This window comes from Onychostruthus taczanowskii, unplaced genomic scaffold (genome assembly GCF_017590055.1).
Source record: "Onychostruthus taczanowskii isolate IOZ18803 unplaced genomic scaffold, ASM1759005v1 scaffold31, whole genome shotgun sequence".
NCBI lineage: Eukaryota > Metazoa > Chordata > Aves > Passeriformes > Passeridae > Onychostruthus > Onychostruthus taczanowskii.
This window is the reverse complement of record NW_024500461.1, coordinates 7,826,131-7,850,519: the sequence shown is the minus strand read 5'-3', so window position 1 is coordinate 7,850,519 and position 24,389 is coordinate 7,826,131. Positions and strand designations below refer to the sequence as shown.

The window sequence follows — 24,389 nt, the reverse complement described above, 5'->3', positions numbered from 1 at the left end:
GTTTGACAGTTTTTCCAAGCTGTCTGTTCCAGCTCTCTATATTTCAAGCAGTGTAAATTGATGTGTTGATGTATAATTTCTCCTCAGAGGTAGAGGTCTGAGGGTGTTTAGATGCATGGAGGCTGAGATGAAGGTGGCTGCTGTGCACCAGTGTGCAGTCTTCCCCCAGCACTGACTCTGCCCCTCATTTTCATAATAAGGTGCAGATTCCTGAAATTCTGAGCAGCCTAGATCAAAGTAAGCTTGCATCAGTTCACTGCTGGAAACTCAGAGGACTTGAAGGGTGATGTTTGCTGCATTTATTGATGGGAAGGGTCAGCATTCTGCAAAATGGTGATCTGGGGATATATTTTGATTATTTAAAAATAAGATTTAACTATGCAAAAAATTATTTGAATAGCACTAGACTCAACTGCGTGTTAAACTGTTCATGAAAGAAAACTTAAGGTGGCCTCCATGTCTAAATTTTTTCATCCAACCACTGAAAGAGTACTGATAACTTTAAATTAAGCATACATTGAGTGATGCCACAGAACCATAGAACCATGTGGGATTGAAAAGACCCTTAAGGTCTTCAACACTTAACTCAGCACTGCCATGTTCACCACTAAACCATGTCCCAGACAGCCACACCTACATGTTTTTTGAACAATTACAGGGATGATGATTGAACTTCTTCCCTGGACAGCTCACTCCAATGCCTGACCACCCCGTTCAGTCAAGAAATTTTTCCTAATATTCAAGCTAAAGCACAGTAAATTATGACATGGACAGTCTGTTGGTGAAAATGCTTTAGAACGAGCTCAACGGGTTTTCAGTGATACTTATGATGATGAAAGACAGCCAGGTCTTATGCTGCATGCTGGAAACAGGACTTTGATTTGCCTTCAGAAGCAGATGGGCAGCCAGGGCTGTTCCTGGAGCAACTCATTCCACGAAAGACCAGGTTGCTGCATGCTTCCCTGCATGAGGCTTCCCAGCAGTGGCTCTGCCTGCCACAACCCAAAATAGAGCCTCTGTCCAAAATTCAGCCTCAAAATGGAAACAGCTATGCAAATAACTGTATTATAATGAACAAAAGGCTGCAGTCTGTCAGCTAATTACATGAACAAGAAGTAATTAAATAAAAACAAAGAAAACAAGGTGCTGCCATTACCTGGGAAGACAGAAACAAATTGAATTCCATTTGTTCTGAGGACATTTCTAGGGAAGTGAAATTGCATTTGGTTGGGTGGGGCTGTTGCCTTGCCCTTTTTTAATCTAATTTTCTGCTATAAAATCTTCTTGTACAGAATTAAGGAGAAAGTTGCTGAGTGAATGAGCTTGTTTTCAACCAAAGTCGGCTGGGCTTTTATGGCAAGAATATGGTTGAGCTGAAGTCCAGCAAAGAAAAGACAGGTTCTTAACATGAAAATATTTCTTGAAGGTCATGAAATTTAGGTGTTTGAGCATAAAATGCATATTTGCTTGTGGCTGAATACACTGGTTTGTCTGATTAGTTCATTTTATCACTTTGCTCACAAATCCCTATGCTCACTACCTCTTTTAGTCACTAGCATTGAAGACAAAAAATTAAACAAAACAAAACAAAAAAAAATACCCTATGCTAACAATTCTTTTTTACTCCATTTCACTCCTTTCTTTTACTGATATTCCCAAGAGGTATGGCATACTCTAATAAATGGCACTTGGACATTTTCTTTGTGTTGTTGAATACTGCATTTTCAGAAGGACTGATACATGTCCAAAGAGAAAACTGAGCAGTTATTACTTACAGCACTCCAAATTCCTGTGCAACCAATTAAGTGCTTAAGGGATTTTTTTTGTTGATGGGTTTTTTGGGGGATTTTCGTTGGTTGGGTGGGTGAGTGGACGATTGGTTTTTGGGATTGGTTTTCTTTTTTTTTTTTTGCTTGTGTTTTTTGGGGGGTTTTGGGGTTTTTTTGTGTTTTTTTTTCCTGTTGTTGTGGGTGTGTACCCACTGAATGGATGACTTTAGTGCCTTTTTTCTAATTTTAACCATTGAATATAGCTGTCATCCTTTGGGACTCCAAATGGGAAAATGGATTCAGATTAAATCCATAAACCCGTGGTTTGTGTTGTTCCCTGGACTCCAATCTGTTTGAAGTCTTTTTCAGCTCTGTCCCCCAATTCTGCATTCCTGATGTATGTAAAATTCCCTTTGACTTTAATGGGAAAGTCAATGACTCCCTCTGGTGATCATTCTCAATAAATTGGATTCACCCCATTAAGAGGCTAATCAGGGATTTCTTCAACCATTCTAGCCCAAAAATAGTTTCTTAAATTTATTTTGTGCAATGTGTGCTGTGCCAAAATGAGCTATATTTCCTTCAGTCTTTTCCCACAAAGCCTCTTTGAAATTAAAAGTAAAATAATTGTTTCTGCAAAGTAAAGGAGATCCAACTGATTCTTAACATGAACCTTCTGCTCTGTGTGTTATGGGATTTTTTGGGTTTTTCTTTCATCTAGCAGCTTTCTCCTTGCAGTTTGCTGGTTCCTTTGGCTTGTGTCAGATCAGCAGCAACTTCTGAACTGATACCAGCCAGCTTCCCAGCTACAATTCTTTTCACATACAGAATGATCTAGGGGAATTATTTTAATTGCTTTGAGAATGTTCTTTTGTCTTAACCCTTTCCTTGCTAGGCTGTTTGCATGCTGCTGTATGAATCTGCATGTGTACTGGATGCTATAGTTCACAAACGTGCATAAAGACATCTTGGATGCTGTGGTGTTTTGGAAGTTTTAGGTATGTTGTGGATGATGAGATTAGTGGGTGTTTTTATGGCCTTGAAGAAGAGGCCAACATGATATTGCAAACTGATTTATTATATTGCTTTCATGAACTTGATTTTATTTAAAAATGTTAGAATGAGACTATCTTATCCTTAATTTAAAATATAAAATCTGAAGATATTTTGATGAAACTGGATATTTCTACCTTTACTATGGCCTGTGTTTCCACTAAATTGTTACAGGGAGTCATCAATCATGTTGATCTTTGCATCAATCAACCAGTATTTCTTAAACAATGAGCACAGCAGCTTAAATCTGTTTTCCTTTGATGTGCTAGATGTGTTTAAACAGTTCTCCAAACCATAATCAAATCTGCTTGTAAGTAATACAACTCTTTGTTTCCTGGAGGAAGCACTGATTTAAATTTAATTAATGTGGGTGGTTTTGTCTCAAGGCCAGCATGTACCTTCATTTACAGTTCCCTAGCAGACTATTTGTGCCCTAAGGGGAAAATTGTAATATAAACAATGAGTCTAACCAATTTAGATTCCCCAATGGAATAGGTTTGGTCATCCAACCCCCCCCATTGATGATACAGCTCCGAAAGTCTGTGATGTCTGGTTGTATAAGTCATAACTGCCAATATGGTAATACAGAAGGTTGTGAGATGGTTTGTTTTCCAAAAAAATAAAAGGAGAAAAAAAAAATCTACGAAGAAATTAGTAGTCTGAGTCATCATTAGCTGTGGATGTTGAATTTTGAGCCTGCAAACTGTAGGTTAGTATGATCAAATTAACGTAGTTAAAATAGCTGAGATTGTTCTTAAGATTGCCTAAACCTTTAAAATAGAACTGAAATCATTCAGGCAAAGCTTGAGTACTTTGGAACCAAAATCGATAGGAGGAGGAGTCCCCTTGATGGGATTGGGCTCTTCATTCACCCCTGAAGTAGGTGCAGGGAAGAACTCTGGAGGTTGAAAGGAGTCATAGCCAAGTTCATTAAAAGACATCAGTCAAAACATCACCTTTTTATGATTTTCAATTCTCCAGGCAGGAGAGAAGCTTTAGGTACTAGCTGCAAGCATATTCTAGACTGCCAGCCCCAAGGCACTGGCTATTTGTTGCACCAGCCCGTGGCATAAGGTGCCTTTAGCCACCCTGGTCCATAAGACCTCTTGCCGTGGTGCTCCAAGCTCTGCATCCTGCCCTGAGCCAGGAGTGAGGAACAAAAACATCTTTCCCGTGGCAGCCATGCAGGGAGGTGCAGGAAGCACCCCTGCCCATGGCACTCCTTGCAAAAGGAGAGCTGGGGCAGGTGTCCCCTGGTGCTGTCACACGCCCTGAGCCTGCGGCACAGCCCGAGCTGGGAGAGGTCTGTCCTCTTGGGACCCTCTCTGGGGACAGCTCCAGCCTGTGTCTGCCTCTGGCAGGACAAACTGGCAGTGAGTCAGAGTAAGCTTTCTAGTAGAATAAACTTAGTCATGGCCAGTATGGGCACCCCAGAGGGCTGTCATGGATCGAAGAGATCTTTTTAAGATCTGAGGGAGTTGAAAAATTTATTCACAAAGGCTGACAGGAAAAGTTCTTTCCCAGAGTTGCTGAACTCAGACTTAATTTTGAAAGCCTTTCTGGGTGCTTCAGTCACATGGTCGCACGGCTCTTGGAGGTTTTTTTTAATGCTTTTTTTAATTTAATTTTTTTTTTCCTAAAATGCAAGACGGCTTCAATGTAAGGTCATTGTAATGACTGCACAGTAAGTGTGAAATAAATCTGTCCTGATTGTTGGGATTCTGCCTTTTAACATTATTTTGTAAGATACAATAATTCATTGCTGGGTTAGGATTGATATGCAGGGGACAATAATTTAAATGGATTTAGTACAACAGATTCTTTAACAGAAGAGGAGAAATGTCATAAAAACAAAAAAAAAATAGAATTAGCAAAGGCAAATTTATATTAAAATTGTGAAATAATTTTGTTTCTTTCTGAAATGGTATTTTCAACTCAACAATGTCTTCCAAATACTTCATAGATACTAATGCTTTTGTATTTCCAGTGCACTGTGGGGCTGTGATTTAGGAAAGCTGACATACAGGGATGTTGCTGGTTGTATAAGATGATACAGAAAGTTTGAAGTAGCCTAAAATAAGGAAGTCATCTTTTGTTTTGCAACTTTAAACCACAGTATGACATTTTCTATTTACTTGTTTCATGTTTGTTTTCTCATTTCGTCGGCTTTTGAAGGATTTAAATATTACTGTGAGTGAGGAAAAATATGCCCAAGAGAATACTGGTGTGTAAAATGAGATTATCTAAGAATACGGGATAACTTCTAAGGGAATAAGTTTTTGGTGTTTTTTTTATCAATGGTTGAAATTACTCATGAAATATCAGAATTCTTTACTAGTTGATTTATGAAGCAATAAATACAAAAATATGGTCATCTAGATTCATTCTCTTGTTACTTCTTAGGCTACTTATTTCCTTTTTTTATAAGCATAAAATAGTTTATGTTGGGAGGATAAATAGACAGCTATCTAAAAAAAAGTCAAATCTAAACAAAATTCTCTAAGGTTCATATTTTAGGTGTATTATATTTTTCATATGGAAAGACGACTGAACTGTGACGACCTTCAATTTAACATCAAAAGAAAAATGCTTGACTACATCTATTGCTGGCATTGGATTTGTAATTCACACAGGTGCAAGCACCATAGACGGCTGGATCTTGATCTGTAAATTTCAGCTCATTTTCATCCATAGATCCCTTGAGAATTGTGTATTTCACAGAATCACAGAACCATCACTGGGTTGGATCATCTAGTTCCAATCTCCCTGCTCTGAGCAGGGACACCTCCCACTAGAGCAGGTTTCTCAAAGCCCTATCCAACATGGCCTTGAACACTTCCATGGATGGGGTATCCAATGCTTCTCTGGGCAATGGACAAGTAAACCAATAAAGACATTACAAGAAGTCTTCTTAATTTCTGCCTGAATAGAGAGAGAGAATTTTTTCAAGAATGTTTCAGGAGCTAACATTTTAGAACTGAATTGATGTGAGGTGGATCATTCCTACAAGCTGTTTCAGCAAGTGGAATTAAGGAAGCCTCTTCTATATTCAGTATTAATGATCCAAACTTTAGCTGTAAATACCACGCTGGGAAAAGGACAAACATTCTTTATTAATTTACTGTTTTTCACACTCGGTCTTGTGAACTAGAAGTTTTACATTGAAAAGATTTTATGAAAACTGAATTTTAATATCTAATATTTACATTTTTGATCTGCTGGAAAAAAGCTGTGCTTAAGGTTTGGGGTGCTTTTCTCAACAAAAAGTGTTTTTGTTGTTTGGGGGTACTTTTTTGCAGAAAAAATATAGTCTATAGTCTGATAAACTTCCTTGGTGTTTGTCCAGAAGTTTGTATCCTCTCTGCAAGGCTAAGAGGTTGGGGTACACTGGAAGCTGGCAGCATCAGCAGAAGGGGTATTGTCAATGAGAAGGAGCTCACCCATTACTCACTTCTTGCCTGCAAGAGAGTCAGACCTAGGGGCCCAGTTGTTGTCTGGAAATTTTCATGTAAAGTATTTTCAGGAGAAGAGGAAGAAATACACCAATGCAAAACGTAATTCTTCTAGTAAGTGATATTTTGAGTTTCTGCTTCTCTAAAAGAAATACAAATTTCAAATTTCACTCTTCATCTCTGAAGATTTTTTTTTTTTTTTTGGAAGGAGAATTTGCAGTTATTTCTGCTAGTAAGGCAAGCTCTCCCCAGAGCTTTGAGAGCATTTAGGGATGCAGCATCTACTTTTATTAAATACCTGAGGTTTTTTATATGGGAGAAATAAATTCAGCAAAGGGCCACCGTTGGTTGGGACCTGAAGCAGTTGCCCTCCGAGGAGAGTCTGAACAACCATGGCTGGCTGGAGAAGATGTGGCTTTGGGTACTAAGACTGAAGAGGGACTCTGGGTGCCACAAGGAACTTTTTCCCCATATGGACAGGAAAGCAGGGGGACAGGTTGTTCACAGAGTCTGTTCAATCTCTGTCATTGAGGTTTTCAGGATGAAGCCCTGAGAAATCTGGTCTCATGTCACAGCTGCTCCTGCTTTGAGCTGGAGTTGGAGTGGAGCTTTCCTGAGCTTCCTTGCAGCATGAATTATCCTGTGATTTATATCCTTATTCTTTTGGAAGACTGCTCTTTCTAATTTGAAGTATACTGAAACTTTCAGGTCTTTTTTGACCTCCCCCAACCTAAATCACTTTGCTAATTTATTTGCTGTTTTGTTTCTCCGTGTGATCCTACTAAATTTCATCTGACTGATCTGTAGTTCATCAGAGCTGTTTTCAGTTCTTACCCCATTCTGAGGAGTCCCTCACTTCTGGATCCTCCTTAGAGAGCACTGGCACTCCTCCAAGCCACAGCATGGAGCAGGTCCTTGCAGATTGCCTCAACATGTTCAGTCCACTTGTGCTTAAATACCAATAATCATTCTTGAAATATGCTGCATCAGGAGTCACACAGTGTCCAAGTCTTGCTGTACTTCTCCTTGCTGCTGCTAATTTAATTGGCCAGTTTTCCAACACAGGAAGGAAATTTGATCTGAGATGATTCATTCTGAAGGACCTCATTGTGAACATCTTGAATTTTTCTTGGTGCATACAAACTGTCTTGGTAGCACATGGCAGGCAATATTACACTTTTTGGTTTTTATTCTCAATAATGTATGCACAGATATAAATATACACATGCATACATATATTCCTGAGTGTTTATTTCAGATGGCCAGATCATCAGGAATGATGTCAGAAGGTCATGAAAACCAGGGAATGGTGACTGGATTTTTAAACTTTTCTAGTCACTTACTGGTCCCTGCAGTTAGGCTGGCTGTAACCTTCTGAACCTTCATTTTGTCCCATCTTAAATACTCTTTTAGGCCTTCTTTGGTCCTTTAGTGTATTCTGTGGGTTTTCAAGAATAATTACTCCTAATTTAGATAAATCTTTAACGTCTAACATGCCACTGAGAGAAACTCAATGAGCTGTAATGAATACATCTGGACTGCCTTCTACACAGCTCCTGCTGCTCCTCTATGTGCTCTCCAGGTATTCTTTTCTGCCACTTAGAAAATATTTGATTTCTATAATCAGTCTTATAGTTACTTTTTTTCTTCAAATTATCAGCCATGTTTTCCTAGTCTATAAGGAGGAAGCCTAAAGTTTGCCCTGGATAATTCTTTTCACCCTTCCTTTGCCCCTCCTGCCTGTCAGAGTTGTGTTCCACCGTGACTAGACAGGGAAACCTTTTATGCGTGGGACACCACAAGACATATGGTAGAAGAGTCTTGCTGTGACATTACTTGTAAGCATTTATCTTTTGGGAACTATTAAGATAAGGGCATATTTGATACTAATCATGCAATAGATGATGCTATTGTTTTGCTCTTCTTTGCCATATTACTTAGGAAAATGTTCTTTCTTAGACTCTTCCACAGAACCTCTGCATCAGTGGTATTGGGTGCCCAAGTGTATTTGTGTTTATTGTGGTAGAAGTGTATGCACAGATTGAATTCTTTAGGGTTTTTTTGAGAGCATATGTTTTGGGAGCTGAAAATTGTGAGCGTTTGAAGCCTAATCCACATTCTTCTTTCTACTGCCTATTTTTTGGCCTCAGATAATCACTTAACCTTTCTCCTTGCCTTGGTTCCTTCTTCTCCACCACACGGTATGCAACTTTAGGTACTTCTCAAGGGTATTTCATAATTCATTAAAAATTTTAAGTACTTTGAAGATATAAACTATGTATATAGTAAATGCTAAATATTTCTACAAGGGTGCAAGGAAAAGGTTGATTTCTGAATTTGAATTCATTACCATCCATAACATTAATGTTCCATCTCCACTGCATTTCAGTACCTTAGTAATTTAAACATTAGTGAAAGCAAAACTGAGAAATGAGTTTTGCACTGCTGCTCTTCTGAGTGGGCCTTTGTGGAGTTGTGGGAAATTCTCAGTCTGCTGGTCTGCTTGATATACTGTTGATTATATTTAAAGATGGTTTCACTTAAGCCTAAATCCTTCAAACCTGTAATTCTGGAGGTCAATCTTTTTGCTGGGGGAAGTTCACTTGAACAGTTCTTGAAGCAGAGACTTGCACCCAAAACCTGTGTGCTTCCATTTGGGAAAAGATGGGCTGGGAGGGGCCAGATGGGTACCACTGACATGTGTAAGAGAGCATTCATTCACTGCCCTCTTTTTAAATGGAGCAGCTTGAGGCCTGGGCACACACGTGCTGCAGGGTTCCCTGTCCCTGAGTTAGCACCAGGGCAGCTGAAGGACTGAGCTGGCCGAGGCCCCATGCCAATCCCTAAAGTCAAGTCCTTGAGAGGGGCAGGATTTAAGAGCACACTTTTGTCTCAAGAATATCATGATGCTGAGAAGTGGCTGCACGATGTGGCAGCATCATGGCAACCCCTTGCCAGCGCAGGGGAGAAATAAGACATCTGCCAGCATGCAGGATCCTGCTGCATCCCTTCCTGCTTTCGATGCCTCGGTGCATACAAAGAGCAGGGCCACTGGTTTTCTTGACTACCTTGATTACCAGGTGTTTGGGCATGCTGCACCAGTGTGGAAATGCCTTCTCTTTGCTCTTCTCTTGCAAAGCAGAGGCACAATCTTCTGCCATGGATTCCTATTCAGGAATCTTCCCACCTCAGGCAAACAGATATAGGCACCACAGCGATGGGGTATGGCCAGAATATCCAGAAGTCAGTTTGCTTGACATACACAGAAAAAGGTCATTGGTAACCACTAGTGCAATGTCCTAAGGATGGCACAGCAGAAGAAGCTGCAATATATTGCTGCTGGCCTTGCACTAAGACTATGTGCTCATCACATGGAGGAGGACTAGTTTGTAGCAAGTTGCAGGGGATGAGGTAGAAGACTGGAAAAAAGTCAAAGTTTTAATTAGCTAATGCTATCAAAATGTAGAGCCCTGCACGTCAGGAAAGAAAAGCAAAGAACTTCGAAAACCAGATGAGGGAGATGGAATTAACCACATACATGAAAGTTTTTAAATTACTGAAGCTGGAGGAAGGGATGTGTGTTCATGCATATCAGATTATGAAGGAAATTAGGGACAATTAACAACATTAGACAGCCACCAGGCTGTCTGGCAGCACTCTTTAGTCAGTCCAGAGGATGCCAGACTTCCCTGACAGTATATAGAAGTGGTAACTTGTTCTGTCACCAGCCAGGGTGCAGGCCACAAAAGGTAAGAGCAAGAGTCATATTTTAAGAAGACTTGCACTACTTTGGGATGATTTGAGCATTAGTGCTAAATTCCTGCTGCTGCTGCTGACAAAAACCAGCAATGCACATTCTTGATGTTGTTAAATTACTGATATATTAATTGCTATCTCTTCTGGATGCTGCAGTTGCATTTTTCATGTCTGTTTATTGCCTTTTGTTGCTGCCTGCTGAAGATAGCGTGGGCAGATCCTATGTCTGATGCTTTGTTTTAGTTGCCTGGCTACTGTAAAATGTTATCTTAGCTTTTGCTGAGGTGCCACAGATGCTTTATTGATGATTGTCCAAACAAGGAAATATATAAAAGATGCTGGTGAATGCTGTGCTTGCCTGGTTCTGCTGCTTTTGCTAGAGATGCTTACTTTGCTTTGCTACTACAGATTCTGTGTACGATAATGTAGAGGGTAGGCTGAAACCTTTCGTCTACACACTGGGGTCATGGTCAATGCCAAAGGTAATATTATCTGTGTCTTAGTATGCAAAGGGACTGTTGTTGGAAGGAGATGGTGGGCAGCTGCTTCACTAAATTGCAATGCATTCATTTCTGGTAATTGTTATAAAGAAAATGTATTTTTCCTGTTGATCGTGTTGCCAGATTTTTCCCTTCCTTTCTCCCTGTGAATGGCTGCAACAGAGAGAGATTTAAGTCTCAAAACTTACTTGGGATGTTGACTTCAAACTTCTTCCCTGCCAAAAACTGAAAGTAACCAATATTTCTTCTGCTCTAGGCAGTTTCTATTTATGCTTGCTTAACTTTATCTCTACATCATGAGCACTTCTGACTGAATTGTTTTCTTGTACTCACAGTCTGAAACCTCTTCTAAAGTCTCTGAATAAGCTATGTTTCTTTTCTGTCAGTCCAAAAATATTTTGTCAGCAAATAAATAATAGAATTACCTTTTACAACTGTTTTACTTCCTTCTTTAATATTATTGCAAGCCTTTTCCTAATTATTCTTGCCTTTTGGCAGTTGCGGTGCATTAATATTTACAAGATGAGATACAGTTTTCTGTTTATATTAGCAGTCTTCGGTCTGTGAGATCTGGACCAACCAGAATGCAGGATATCCTTTCTCATCGATCCATCAGGTCCATAATGTAAGATACAGCGATGAACGGCTATGTTGTCCCTCCATGGATGTACAGTCTGTCGCCGTGGTGTTCTCTCGGGTGTCGTGTTGCTGAAATGACGAGAGCAGTCCGTACCTTGTGGGCCCTGTTTGGGGTCCGTGTGTGCGCGCATCCATCCGTGTTCCGTGTGTCGGCTCCGTGGTGTGCGTGCCTGCGGGACGGGGGCACCGCCGGCGGCCGTCTCGCCCGGGGAAAGCTTTGGATTCTGTTCCTCGTGTTTCTGTTGGCTCCCTCTTCCGAAGCGGGAAACCGTGTAAACGGCTGGGTTTGCACAGTTTCGCCCCCGCGGTGTGTCCTGCTGCCCTCTCTGTGTCGGTCTGTAGGCTTTGCCCGGCTGAGGTTGCACACTGCCTCTGCAGAGGCGCTTCGGGGGAATTGGAGGTAACGCTGATGGTGCCCTGAGGTTTTGGCACTTCTGTGGCAGTCACGAGTGCTGTGCACTCATGATCCGTTCTGTGGTGTGGTAAGGACGGCAGCCAGTTGTTCAGCAGAGTATTTGAGAGCAGCTGAAGATTTCTCCTCATTCTGTCATGCCTCCTTGGAACATTTCTGCCAGAGAGGGGTCATTTTGGCCACCGAGCGTCGGAATTATTTTAAATCTGAAGTACACCATGAACCTGTTTCCGTTATTTCAAAGCCAAACATTTTAGGAGCTAAAAAAATTGTCTTAGTGTAGGAATTAAAACACAAGTTAATAACAAGGATTCAGATGGTCTGCAGAACATTTAAAATTTTTGCAGGAAAAAAATTATAAATTTTTCAGCCAGAACTGTTGTATCCATGTGTGCTCAAATTTGTTGTTGTCATGGTGACTAATGCAAGTTACCGTAAGCAGGCATAAGGCTTAACAGGTGAAAAGTTATAAGATGTGGTCCTTGTTAAAAATAACTACATTCAAACCACTCAAAACCAGGCCTTGATTTTTTTCTTCCTTTTAGCACTGAGGCTTTTTAACGTGACATTTTTTAAAAAGACGAGGGAGGTGTTAGATTTTTATAGCAGATTTATTGAGGTTACTTCTTATCTGCAACTATCTCTGCATCCAGGTGCCTTTAATATGAGTCAAATACATTTCTCAGAGAATGGATGAGATAGGAAAATGGATAGCAATTGCAGAAAAAAATGTAGAGAAAATAATAGGTGTAGTCTGCTTCTCTAGCTCATTTGACATCAAGCATCCAGCCCTTTCCAGAGCACTGAGAACTGCTTATCTGCCCATTTTTGGGGTTAGAAAACACTGCAAGAGCACAAGGTATTGGTCTCTAAGGCTATTAAAAGTTGTCATTGCAAAAGGATTGAATCCTTACCACTATGGCACCTGCCTTGAGACCATTTTCTGCTTATAAATTCTTTATCTGCAAAATGTGGAGCAAAAGATCTTCTTTTTCAAGTTAGCTGAGGCCAATGAGAGGAAAGGTGCTTGTTAAAGTCATAAGGAGGTTAGAATACTAAACCACAGGCAGTACAGAAAAAAACATGTGACAAATTGCACAGCTGTCTGATGAGCTGTAAAGTTAGATGAGGAAGAAATTATCTCTTGCCTTTCTATTTCATCAGAGAGATAAATATCTCCATCCATATATTGTGTCATAAAAAATACATAAGCTTAAATGTTTGATTATTTCTTATAATTGCAAATTAAATATTCAAACCAGAAAAATCCTTGTCCTAGCATATCTATTTTTAAAACTTAAATCAAACATTATAGTTGGTCTTGCACAGCAATTTATTAATGTTTCTGTGCTGCTTGAAAAGTGTATTAGGTGCTTATGAAGGACTTGAATCTCAATATATCACCCATAAATTGTTCCACATCAACTCCTCAGATTTAGGACTATTAGTAATTAATATTTTTCTACCCTGACTTGAGCCTTGTGGTTTCAAGTCTTCTCTAGGTCAAAGATAGTCCTATTTTGTATTTTAGCTGATGTTAGCTGTCATCATCACATCCTAAGTCTCAGAATTTCAGTATTTAACTAGAGTCAGTCAGCTGAGAAGCTCCCTTTCCTCTTGGTGAGGTTTTTAGACATGGATTTATGAATGTATTTAGCTCTCTAAATCTTGTTTAAAAGTGTTTCTTCCCTAAAGAAAAAAAAAATGTAATAGGGATTGCACTTCTGAACATCTTCATGGATCTGGGCTTTGGAGACTACCCTGTTACAACTCAGCCTAAATAGGTTATGAATACTAACAGTAGTACTGTTTAAAAGTCTAAGGAGTTTGGTAAGAAGCAAAAGGAAAGGAAACTGGGAGCTGCTTCTGCTGAATATTAAAAAACCCAATGATACAGCTGTAAAAGAAAATTTTGACTATGTATAATATCTTCTCCATCCATCATAATAATCTATATCTATGTGTTTAATTTTATAAACTTTTCTTAGTAGCTGCTCCCTCTACAAGACACATGGAAGTATATGAAAGACCTCCAGGGGCAGTGGTCTGTCAGGAACAGCAGAAGTCCTGTATGTCTGCCTTCCCCTAAACTCAGCTTTGTTGCATGTTTAGAACATCCTAGAGATACATATAGCAATCTTGGCAATTCTGTTTTGTCTAATTTAAAAGGAGTAGGTAGTAAGAGGATTATATTTATAGAGCATTCAGTGGATACAAATATGGTCTCCACACAGTCCCACTCTAAGTGTCTCATACCAGGCTTTATTAGCCTGGTTGAAGATTATTTCTCATTTTTATGTCAAATTGAGCCAAAACAAGAGGTAATAATTGTTCCCCTTTTTCTGCCCTTTATTTACAGACAGAAACAATGCAATTCTCTATGCTTTTCATACTTAATGTGCAAAAGAGAAACAAACTGTAAAATTATGTACTCACTTTATATACCCTGCTTAATTTGCCAGTGCTATCCCTTTCTTGCATATGAGGAAAGCCATCTGCAGAGCAGGGCAACAGAAGGGTTTGGAGCACTACCCCTGGTCACTTGTTCTGTAGGAGTTCTGGTCCTGCCTTGTGGCCATCCCTGTACTTCCTTGGTAGAGAAACCGGTGGTCAAAAGATGTACTTTTGTAGCTTTTCTGTCCTGAGTTTACTCCCTCTCCACAGAGGAACCTTTTGCTAAATGGCCAGGATGTACCTCCTGAGCTCTGCTTCCTTACACAGAGCATGCAGGAGTGTGTCTTTATTAGGGGGGAAAAGAAGAACTAAATCAAGTGGTCTGTTAGCTGTGGCCTTGAACAGCTCATAAGAGGCAGCTGAGCACACTGTGAGAATTTGTGATGGGTGCAATCCATCTTCTCTTGTTGTGAAAGACAGAGTCCACTAATAAGGATGCAGATCCTTGCCCCTTGTAATATGATGGAAATCTTATTTTATGAGAAGAGCTGCCTCGTAAAGAAATCAAATTCCCCCTTCAGATTAAATAAGATAGAACGTTTTTATGCATTAGTGTCCAGAAGGATTCACTTTTGTGGATACAAACTGCCAAAAATTGGAGCAATTGTTCCTGCCGCTTTCCTTTCAAAATCTGATGCTGAAGTCATATCCATGGTATATAGGCAACTTAACTAGGCAAAACAGAAATTACACTACTGTGTAATTGGTAGATTTGCTAATGGTGCCAACAGTAACTAACTAGGTTCGACTTGTTTTACGGTGTTCTCTTGCTTAAAGTTGCCATATCGTCAGGGTAATGTTGATGTTTCCAGATTTATCTCTTGCTTTTCATTGCAGAGCTGTGCAAATGCGTGTCATTTTGTTATTTTGTGACACATGAAAATGATGTACTTGTTCTGTTTGCTCTGTCCTGACTTAATTAGTAAGATGTGATAGATTGCAAGACTTTGAATGTCTTCAGTAAGATTTTTTTCATGTGTTTTTGATGCTTAACTTCTTTTTGCTATAAAAGTCTAAACTTCTAGCCATGTTCTGTGTGAAATGCTGATGACAATTCCTTGTCAGCTTCAACACATATTTTAACAATATGACATACATAGAAAATACACAAAGATAAGTTCAGGTAAAGAAAGAAGTAGCATAATCCAAACTGAAATAATCATATAGAAAAGGGTAAAATAGTTTGAGAGAGAGTGGGTAGGAGAAGGAGGATCAGGAAGGACAACTGTAACGGCAAAAAGACAGAGTTGTGAGAAGAGGGGATTTGAGAGGCAGTCCAGACCAGAAAGGACAGGAGAGAAGTGGGAGTGGTGGCAGAGGGAAGAGGGCTTAGGAAAAGTCCATGCATGGGTCATTTTCAGTTAAAGTGAGCCCATGCACGGACCTGCAAGGTAGAAGGAGCCCCTAAGGAGAGGTCAGTTCAGGTCCTGTGGAGCTATGACCAAAAATACACATTGGCAAGTGAGACCCAGAGCAGCACTGGCAGGCTGGGGCCATTCCTGCACTGATGCCTGCATTAGCTCTTTTGGAGGGAAGAAAAGTGTGCTGCGAAGGGATTGGCAGCAAACTGCTCTCCTGCCTGTGTTCTCTGAGGACTATGAGGAAAGAGAGGAGATGACAGCTCAGAAAGGCAATCTCCTATATCAGTGAGAATGATGAATGTGGAAGGACAATGTTAGTACCTCCACAATGAGGCTTCAAGAGAAGGTGATCAAAGTAAATATTCGTAAAGAGATTAAAGAACGCCTCGTGTGTTTGAAGAATGTATAATAAGTCTTCAGATCAAAGTAAAGTCTGTGTTATTTAGCCATTTAGGAAAGTTAGTTATTGGTTATATGAGCTGGATAATGGAAGGCATATTAACTGTGCAGAAAACCTTGTAAAACACATAGCAGAATTTGCGAAAGGCATTTTTGTGCATCTCATGATTTTTTTCAAGTGCTCTCATCCTCATATATGTATTGTAAACATTTGTTTTTAAGGAACATTTCTGGTGCCTAATGATTTTATTCTCAAAGCAGAGAGATTTAATTAAAGCCTCATTAAACACTACAGTAGATGACTTTGGACTATAAATTAAATCATGAAAAATGTTGTAGGAGTTGTGTTCCCTTATTTCAGTAACATGGCTCTGTGTGTAGAAAATAAATCCTTGTTAATTGAGCACAACAGTGGAGGGCTACTTTATAGTGAATTTGCCTGCACATACTCTTACATCTTGAACAACTGTGATTTTCAGACAGGAGACTGGGGAGAGCCTTCAATTACCTTGCGACCTCCAAATGAAGCCACAGCATCAACGCCTGTACAATATTGGCAACATCATCCAGAGAAACTCATCTTCCAGTCATGCGATTATAAAGCCTTTGTAAGTGTTGATAAATTTAGTGGTTTGATTTGGGGTAGATATATTAAACTTGGATTTTGATATGCTGTTGTGTTTTACATTCATTTATAATATTTTTTCAGTCACTTCTAGAGAGACAGGTCACTGCTTCTGAAATGCTGTATTTGTAATAAATGAGAAACAAGGATGCACAGTACTTTTTTTATGAATTGTGTGATACATTGCAGTCCATGTGGCATTAGTGTTAGAGAATGGGCACTATGAGTCAGTGGCTAAGTGTTGTTGAAGTGACAATGACAGCAAGCAGCCCTACTTTTCACCTCTTACAAATCCCTGTCTAGTAGTTATGAAAGAATAATAAAACATAATATGGAATCCTCATACCTGCCTTCATGCTGTGTGCACAGCAATTAAAGTAGGTGTTGCCTCACCTGAACTTTGTACAGGTGTTTTGGGGAAAGGAAATAGAGAGAAAGGAGGTGAGGGTCCCACCCTCAATAGAGAAAAAGGAGTTGAGGGTCTCACCCTCAATAGAGAAAAAGGAGGTGAGGGTCCCAGGTGTTTTCCATCTGTGGAGCAAGGGCACATTCAGACTTCTCCCAGCCTGATGGCTACTTGAAGTACCAGTAGCAGTCAGTTCCATCAGGGTGTACTTATTTTTACCTCCATGTGGCTGCAGGCAGTTACCACTTCCCATCCCTGGAGAAAGGGAGCTTCCGTCTACAACTAAAGACAATTAGTCTTCTCTGGCTGTTATAAATGTTTGTGGAGGAGAGAAAGGTCTCCTGCGGTACAGAAAGTCATTGGAAGGTGGTTTTTTTTTTTTAAATGAAAAACAGTTTTCTGAAATTTTGAGTTCCCTGTCAACAGGGATGGGGGGACTGGAGCTTCTGGGGAGCTGAAGAGGTACCTCAGCCCACCTTTTTAAATGCTTGCATATCCCCTTCTGACTTTGCTGGAAAGCATTGTTGAAGCAGCTGAAGGTGCCTGCCAGCCCACTGTGTGTCCTCTCTGGAGGTGGCCACCTTATGGCTGGCTTATGTACAAAGGAAAGGGGCTCAGTAGTTCAGTGAAGTTAGGATGATAGCTGGAGGTTAACTGCTGGTCCAGGATGTGGGGTAGAGATCCTCTTCACTTGAAGGGCCTTGGATCTTTGGTGCTTTTTAGGATAATGCTCTGTTCACTAAACGCTGCTACATTTTGGGGAACACTTGGAGGTTGCTGGATCAGATTTAAAGCATGTCTGGGAAGGTAGGAATTAGAGATTAAATGCAGGTGAGACAGAGCCTGACTCCTTCTGAGGAGGGGCAGAAGGAGTGTTACAGACCTATCTTTCTGGAGCACATCTGTATCTTCCATCGGACCCTCATGGGGTTAAAAATTGCCATGCATGGAGTGATCATCCCTGGACGGTAACTAGAACCTCTGCCTTTCTCAGCAAGATGGTCAAGGACCATCTCACCAGCTCTCAGTCTTGTTCTCCTACTGTTCAAAACCTCCTTGCTCACCTCAGATTGAAAAGGAAGGTTAGCAGCTTTTAGTTCTTGAAATATGTTTTATAGTTCTTAGTGAACATGTCTATCTCAAGTGCCTTTTCTCTTTTTTTATGATCCAGCAGTAAATTCATAATCTAATGTAACCTTTGTAGTAGATTGGAAGATGGATCATTAAAGATAGGAAGTTGGAATGACCAGGAATATCCACGTTAGTGGTGTTTAAGAAACTTCCTTTCCTAAGGACCATGTGTCACCCCTGTGTTTCAGCTCCTTGAGCTGTATTGACCTCAGCTTTATAGAGTAAAATCCTGGTTTGTAAGTTATAATTGAGATACCCTTCACTCTATGCCACATCAGTCAGTTAAACTGTTGGATGTTCTCTGTATTGCTCCCACATGCCCTGGGTGTTTGACAAGGACTGTTTCCAAAAGCACAGAAAGTCAAAAGGAAGCAAAATTTCATCCAAGAGTTTCAGATTTTTCTGACAAATAAATTGGACGGTACTGCTGTGGTTTGTGTGTCTATTCCACAGTCCACCTTGGGAAGCATTTCTGAATGCCTTCAGCTAAGGCTTTTTGCTGCTGGGCAGGTGGGACAGGCGCTCTCCTTCTCTTCTCTTTCTTCCTCTTCTACTGTAAGCAAAAAGCACTGCTTTTTTACCCTGGTGCCTGACCAACTGGTAGCTTTCAAGGAAAAAGCAATTTGTTTTACTGTAGTCTATAAAAAATGAGAGAAAAAAAAAAACAAACAAACAACCCCCAAAGCAAAACAAAAAGTACCCAACCAACCAAAAAATTGAAGTCATTAATTGCAACCTGCCCAGAGAAGGGTAAAGATTCCAGAAGTGTCAGACAGCAGGATTCAGAGAAAAATACAGTTAAGTTCAATATGGTTTTGTTTACTCTTCTAATTTCAGAGCTTGCTTTAAATATGTTGTTTTTCGTCAAGGGCAACATCAAACTGTCCCATCAAATTAATGCCCAAAGCCCTATTCACATCACTAGCAAGCCCCCAGCTGGACTCACAGCTGCTCAGTTTATGAATCTTTCACATCTGCACTCCTCTAGGAATGCCCTTCATTCATTCCTTTGTGCTTGTGCTTATCTGGTAGTGTTGATGTTGCTCACTGGCCCATTTATAATGCCCTATAAAGTGTTTCTCATTAATTGCTGTGTTGGCTACTGTCTACATTGAAATATTTATGCATTTTCTTGCAGGTCAGACACTCCTGCCGTGCACAGTGTAAACTGAAGGCTTTAAAGAAAATATCTCAGTTTAGGTCAGGAGACCAGAGAACTGAACCAGTACACTCTGTGTTCAGTCCCAGCTTGCATTCATGTGTAACTGAAGTTCATTTTGATAGGTTCTTGTCAAAGCTGAAGCTGGTTCACCTTCTGGTTGGGTCAGCTTAGGCTGTTTCCAAGAGGAGACATTCTGGTAGAGTGAGACAGGTCAGCAGTGGTGGGTTGCAGCATCCTCTGGAAAGGCTTTCCCTCCTCCTGCAGCCTACTTACCATATTCTCACAGTGGCATGGCTTACCTTCAGCTCCCATGTTGCTCACTTAGAACTGGAGACTTAGGACACTTGTGCTGCAGTGAGAACACAGAGAGAGACTTCTCTGTGCCTGGGGAAGGGCAGGTGACAGGGCCCTTGCTGTGCTCTCTGCTCAGTTAAACCAGACTTGCGTGTGACATCATACAGAAGTTCAGAACGTCCCGTTTGCACAGAGCCCTAAGAGCACACAGGTGTGCACGCCTGTGGCACCTGCAGGAGAGATGCAGAGGTATGTGCCTTTGGTTCAGCCCAGGCAGCCCTAACAAGAGCCCTCGCTGCTAGAGAATGGCAGGGATGATGCAGCCAGCTCCATCCCTGGAGGAGCAGCGCCATTCAGCCACGGTGCAGGGGTGCTGAGACCTCAGGGGAGCAGAGGCTGCTGCCAGGCTGCCGGAGGGCTCAGACTGTGTGTGCCAACAAGTGACCCAGGGAGGGAGAGACCTGTAGCACAGGGGCTGTGTCACTGAGACACTGCCTGCCTTGTTACCCCTGGAGATGAGCAGGATCCTCACAGTGAGCTGAGCCAGGACACAGCACCCTGCTGCTTCCTCTCACAGCCTCCTCCAGATCACTCAGGGCTTCACAGCAATAGCTCAGGGTCAGCCTTTCCTTAGGAAGAAATAATGGTTTAAGCTAGTTTTAATACAGATTTATTGTCTCTCTTCGCTGACATCGGGCTCTGTTTGCACATAAATTAGTTACAGATTGAGTACACTGAGGTTAAGATCACTGCTGGCCTTCTCATCCACGTGGTTGCACACATAACAATAGGAGTTTGGCAGATGGTAGCTAAAAAAAGCAATTTCTCCATTTCATAATCAAATGGGTTTTTTAAGATGGAATCGGTAGTATTTGTTTGTTGTTTCAGTAACTAAAATGATAAGCTAGAAGACTTTCAGATATTGTTTTAAAGAACTCCAGCTAATTCAGTATACTTGTTGCTGTGCATTCTTGTTTCATGGGTTGATAAACACATTAGTTTAAATGATTTGTCAAAGAACTGCAGAGTAAAAAAGATCTAAAGACATATGTTAAGAAATTGATTGCTACCATTAGGTTTTTTAAGCATTTTTTGTGCATTTCTGCAGATGTTTGTCAGTTTTGGAATTTCAGTTAATCTAAGTTCAATGGATTTTTGTTCTAGTATTTAGGTTCTATGCTGGTAAAAGAGTTAAGAGGCACAGAGTCAACACAGGATGCATGTGCAAAGATGAGGGTAAGTTTGTAAACCAACTCCTTCTCTATTATTAAATAACTGTGATTGCTTGTACTGTATCCTTTTTGCTTTTGTAATTTTATTGTTATCCATTTCCTTTCCTTGCTTTTACACTGATATTCAGTAGGGAATATATTCTGTTTTATATCTTAATTTGAAATAATACCAAAATTTAAAGATAAATTTTTATTTTGCATGTTGTATCTAACAAAAAAAACCCCAAATGCTTGTGTTATGTTTCTCATGAATCTTTCAGTATGTTTCAAAGTACTGTCCACACAATATAAGCATGCCCACATCCAATTGTTTTATAAACAGAATTTATAGCTTTTATATGATAATCTAGATTGAATTTTCAATGTTAAATATGTAGTAGTAAATATATAACACATTACCAAACACATTGTTTTTTACATGTGGTCTAATCCAACAGTCACATAATCCTATGGATAATTTTACTCAAGAGTATTTCCTTTAATTGCGAGTTACTTATATGCTTTTTGATTAAAGGGTGAAATGGGGTCTAACTCAGTTTCATCTGATGGTGGAAAAGCAGCTAAGTTTCCTTCAGACTGTTAAGAATATGTTTTCCTGTGGCTCTTTGGCCTGATACTGGTTTGTAGAAAATTACAGTAGTCTATCCCCAAGAAGCGTTGCTGCTGGAAACTCAAAACAAGCCATAGCCTGATATTCCCAACTGTAGTTGTAATAAGAGCACACCTGTTCACAGCCATGGTGAACATATCATGGGCTGGCATGATTAATTAATGAAGAAAATAATTGTTTGCTAATCTATCAAGCGTGTACAATTACCTAGATGAATGAGCAGAATCTTTTCTTCTGTGTATCACATGTCTCTCATGCAAGGTGTCTCTGAGCACAGGAGGTGACGTTCAGATCAGAAAGCTGGAAGATGTGTGAAATCCATGCAATCAGACAAGCATTTCCTGCTGGTTACATGTGTGCAGCACACAGACTACCATACCAGCTGGTTTAGCTAAGGGCTGGCAGTAGTTCACAATTACTGGATTGCCTGAAGATCTGAGGCTTTTCAGCTAATTACATGTTAATCATTCCTTACCTGGGCTTAAACTCCTCTGAAAAAAAAAAAAAAACAACAATTTGACACAGAGGGATCTACAATCACATACACGTGTTCTGGGGAATTAATTGAGGCTGCAGGCATACCATCTTCCAATCCAGTTTTGAAACTGTCAGGCTTAGCAGTTCAATTCTTTAAGCATATGCCTGTGCAGAAATTAGGGCAGAATTTGGCACTGTAGTAGCATATGACAACTTCAATAAGTTTTCTGACTGAACTGGGAGGCTTAACATCAAAAAAGGCTCTCTAAATAATTTACAGGCATTTTAGTATATGTTTCTGTACGTAATAACTTTAGCCAATTAAAATTATACTACTGAAAAAAACTGTTTGAAAGCAGATTTAATTTAAAATACACATTTCCTATATAAATAGTGCAGTTGCACTAGTTTTCTATAGTGCCATACAGGACACTTATATAATACAGTGATGGGTTTTATGCACAATTGTTTTTTACATTCTCTTTTGAAACAATTGTTCTGTAAGAGTGTTTATTTTGTGGTTTGGGGTTTTTTTCATTGCAAAGATATTTAAATAAAGCAGTTTTTAATCAGGATTTCAGCTATTCTTTCTATGTAGCCCTTTTAGTAATTTTCCTATTCAAGTCAAAAGCAAAAGTGTTTGACTTAATGAGAACAAATTATTATTTTAGCCTGCTTCCCACTGAGAAAAATATATATTTCTCCAAAACTTTCTCCCTCTGGATGTCTCCCAAAAGTTGTTGTCAGTGAATTGGGAGTCCAGGTTGTCCAAAGTCATCCTGAAATTTTGCTGTGATGTTCATTATTTTATTTAAGTAACCTTGGGTTGTCATTGAAAAGCTGGTTTCTGTTATAGTTACATTTTACTTTAAATGTGTTGAAAGGTACATTTCACAAGAAGAAAAAGTGAAAAGCTAGATATATTAATTGTCTGGCTCTCAGATGCTGAATTCTTTACACTTGTCCAGTGTCTCTAGAATTAGTAAGACCTTTACATACGGTTTACTATTGTGATAGAACAATACTTTTTATTCTAGTATTTTATTTGTTATTCCATGCACATGTTGCAAAACTATAGCCTGCTGCAATCTGGAACATGTTGGGTGTGGGGGGTGGTATGTCACATATAAACTTGTACCAGGTGGAGGTCACTCCCCACAATTTTTTTTAATCTTTCTGGACTCAGCCACATAATGGCTTTATGGAGAATGTATGCAAATTAGGTACCTAATTTTTCTGTCAATGTGGCTTTTGATTCTCCATCTTTAACTTAATGCTGCTCTCAAAAGTGTTGACATTCACTGGATGTCTTGCAGTCAGCAGGTGCACAAGGATGAAAGAAGAATATCTGTGAAAAAAAATCTTGATCTTCCTTAATCATTTATAAATACAGAGAAACAACAAAAATGACATGTTTGCTGACTGCAGATCCCTCACTGTTAGTTGTAGATGCTCCCAGGGCTTTCAATTATTGCAACTGATGGTTTTGGTTCTCCAGGGAAGTGTCATGTGGATATCCCTTGTGTTTCTCCACAGAGAGGCTTACAGCAGCCTCCTTCTTATAGCTTAAAAGTGAAAGGAGATCCTAAATCTTCTATAATGGGAAAAAAAAACCTACTGAGAATAATCATTAAAAAAAAAAAAAAAAAAAAAGGACAAAAAAAAACCACAAAAAAAACCTGGGAACCTTTACCTTAATAATTCTTCTTGGAAATCCACTGTGCTTCTCAGCATTGTGCAGCAGTGTGCTCTAGCAGGGCAGATGATGGATTTGTTTGGGGAAAATCATTTGCAGATGCAGTAGCTGGAGCTCAACACTGGGGTCAAGGTTGTACATTATTTGTTTCCCCATCCAAACTGCAGAATCATGTAACCACACAAAATTATAGATGTTTATCAAGAGCTTCACTTTTCTATTAATATATTTGCACTCCTTTATATTTTACAGTTTCTTACTTGTTTCCAGCTATTTTCTCTCACAAACTCCCTCTCTAATGGAGAGCACTGTATCCTTATCTCCATTCCCACACACTGTAAACTGACCTTTCCTACTTGGAGATTAAATCTTGCTGTCCTAGCCAGAATATATTTATTAATTATATTTGAGAGAAGACTTCAAGAAATTAAGAGTTCATCTTTGGCAGTGTGAAATGGGAAATACTGCAAGTTGTGTTTTCAGTCAGATTGCTGCCTTCATCACGATTTATCATAGGAACATGAAGGGAGAATAAAATGTGTTTGCATCAAAATAAAGGCAAGAGTTAAAGTTAAATTTGAGCTAGAAAGAGACTTTTTCTCTACAGAAGACATCATTTGGCATTTACACATCAGAAATCCTTGACCAGGTGGGAATGATATTGTTTTATACTTACTGGCATGAGCACAGCAACAAGGTAGAGTCTTTCTTTGCAGCTCTGTTAAATCACTGATGTTGCATACACCAACTGAACAGTCTAAACCAGTCAAATATTTACTGCAGCAAAAGGGAACTTAAATTTGGTTCTTGGATCCTGACACCTTCCTGACAATTATATTTCTTTCTTAAATGTTTTCTTGCTAGGAATAGGTTCTTAAATTTCAGGTCAAAGTTCTGAGGAACCAGCAGTATAATTCTGTTCACAAAGCAGGTGAAATGTCTTGCTGACTTAAGACCAAAA

General features: G+C 39.8%; 1 protein-coding gene across 1 annotated transcript in view; it reads left to right on the top strand.

Annotated features, from left to right (window-relative positions):
• ANKS1B (ankyrin repeat and sterile alpha motif domain containing 1B) overlaps window positions 1-24,389 on the top strand; it is a 406,509-nt gene that overhangs the window by 363,941 nt on the left and 18,179 nt on the right. Inside the window, exons 20-22 of the mRNA XM_041409745.1 lie at window positions 11,084-11,155; window positions 16,275-16,403; window positions 20,578-20,653. Coding sequence (XP_041265679.1) covers window positions 11,084-11,155; window positions 16,275-16,403; window positions 20,578-20,653 — 277 coding nt within the window. The remainder of the gene's footprint in view (window positions 1-11,083; window positions 11,156-16,274; window positions 16,404-20,577; window positions 20,654-24,389) is intronic.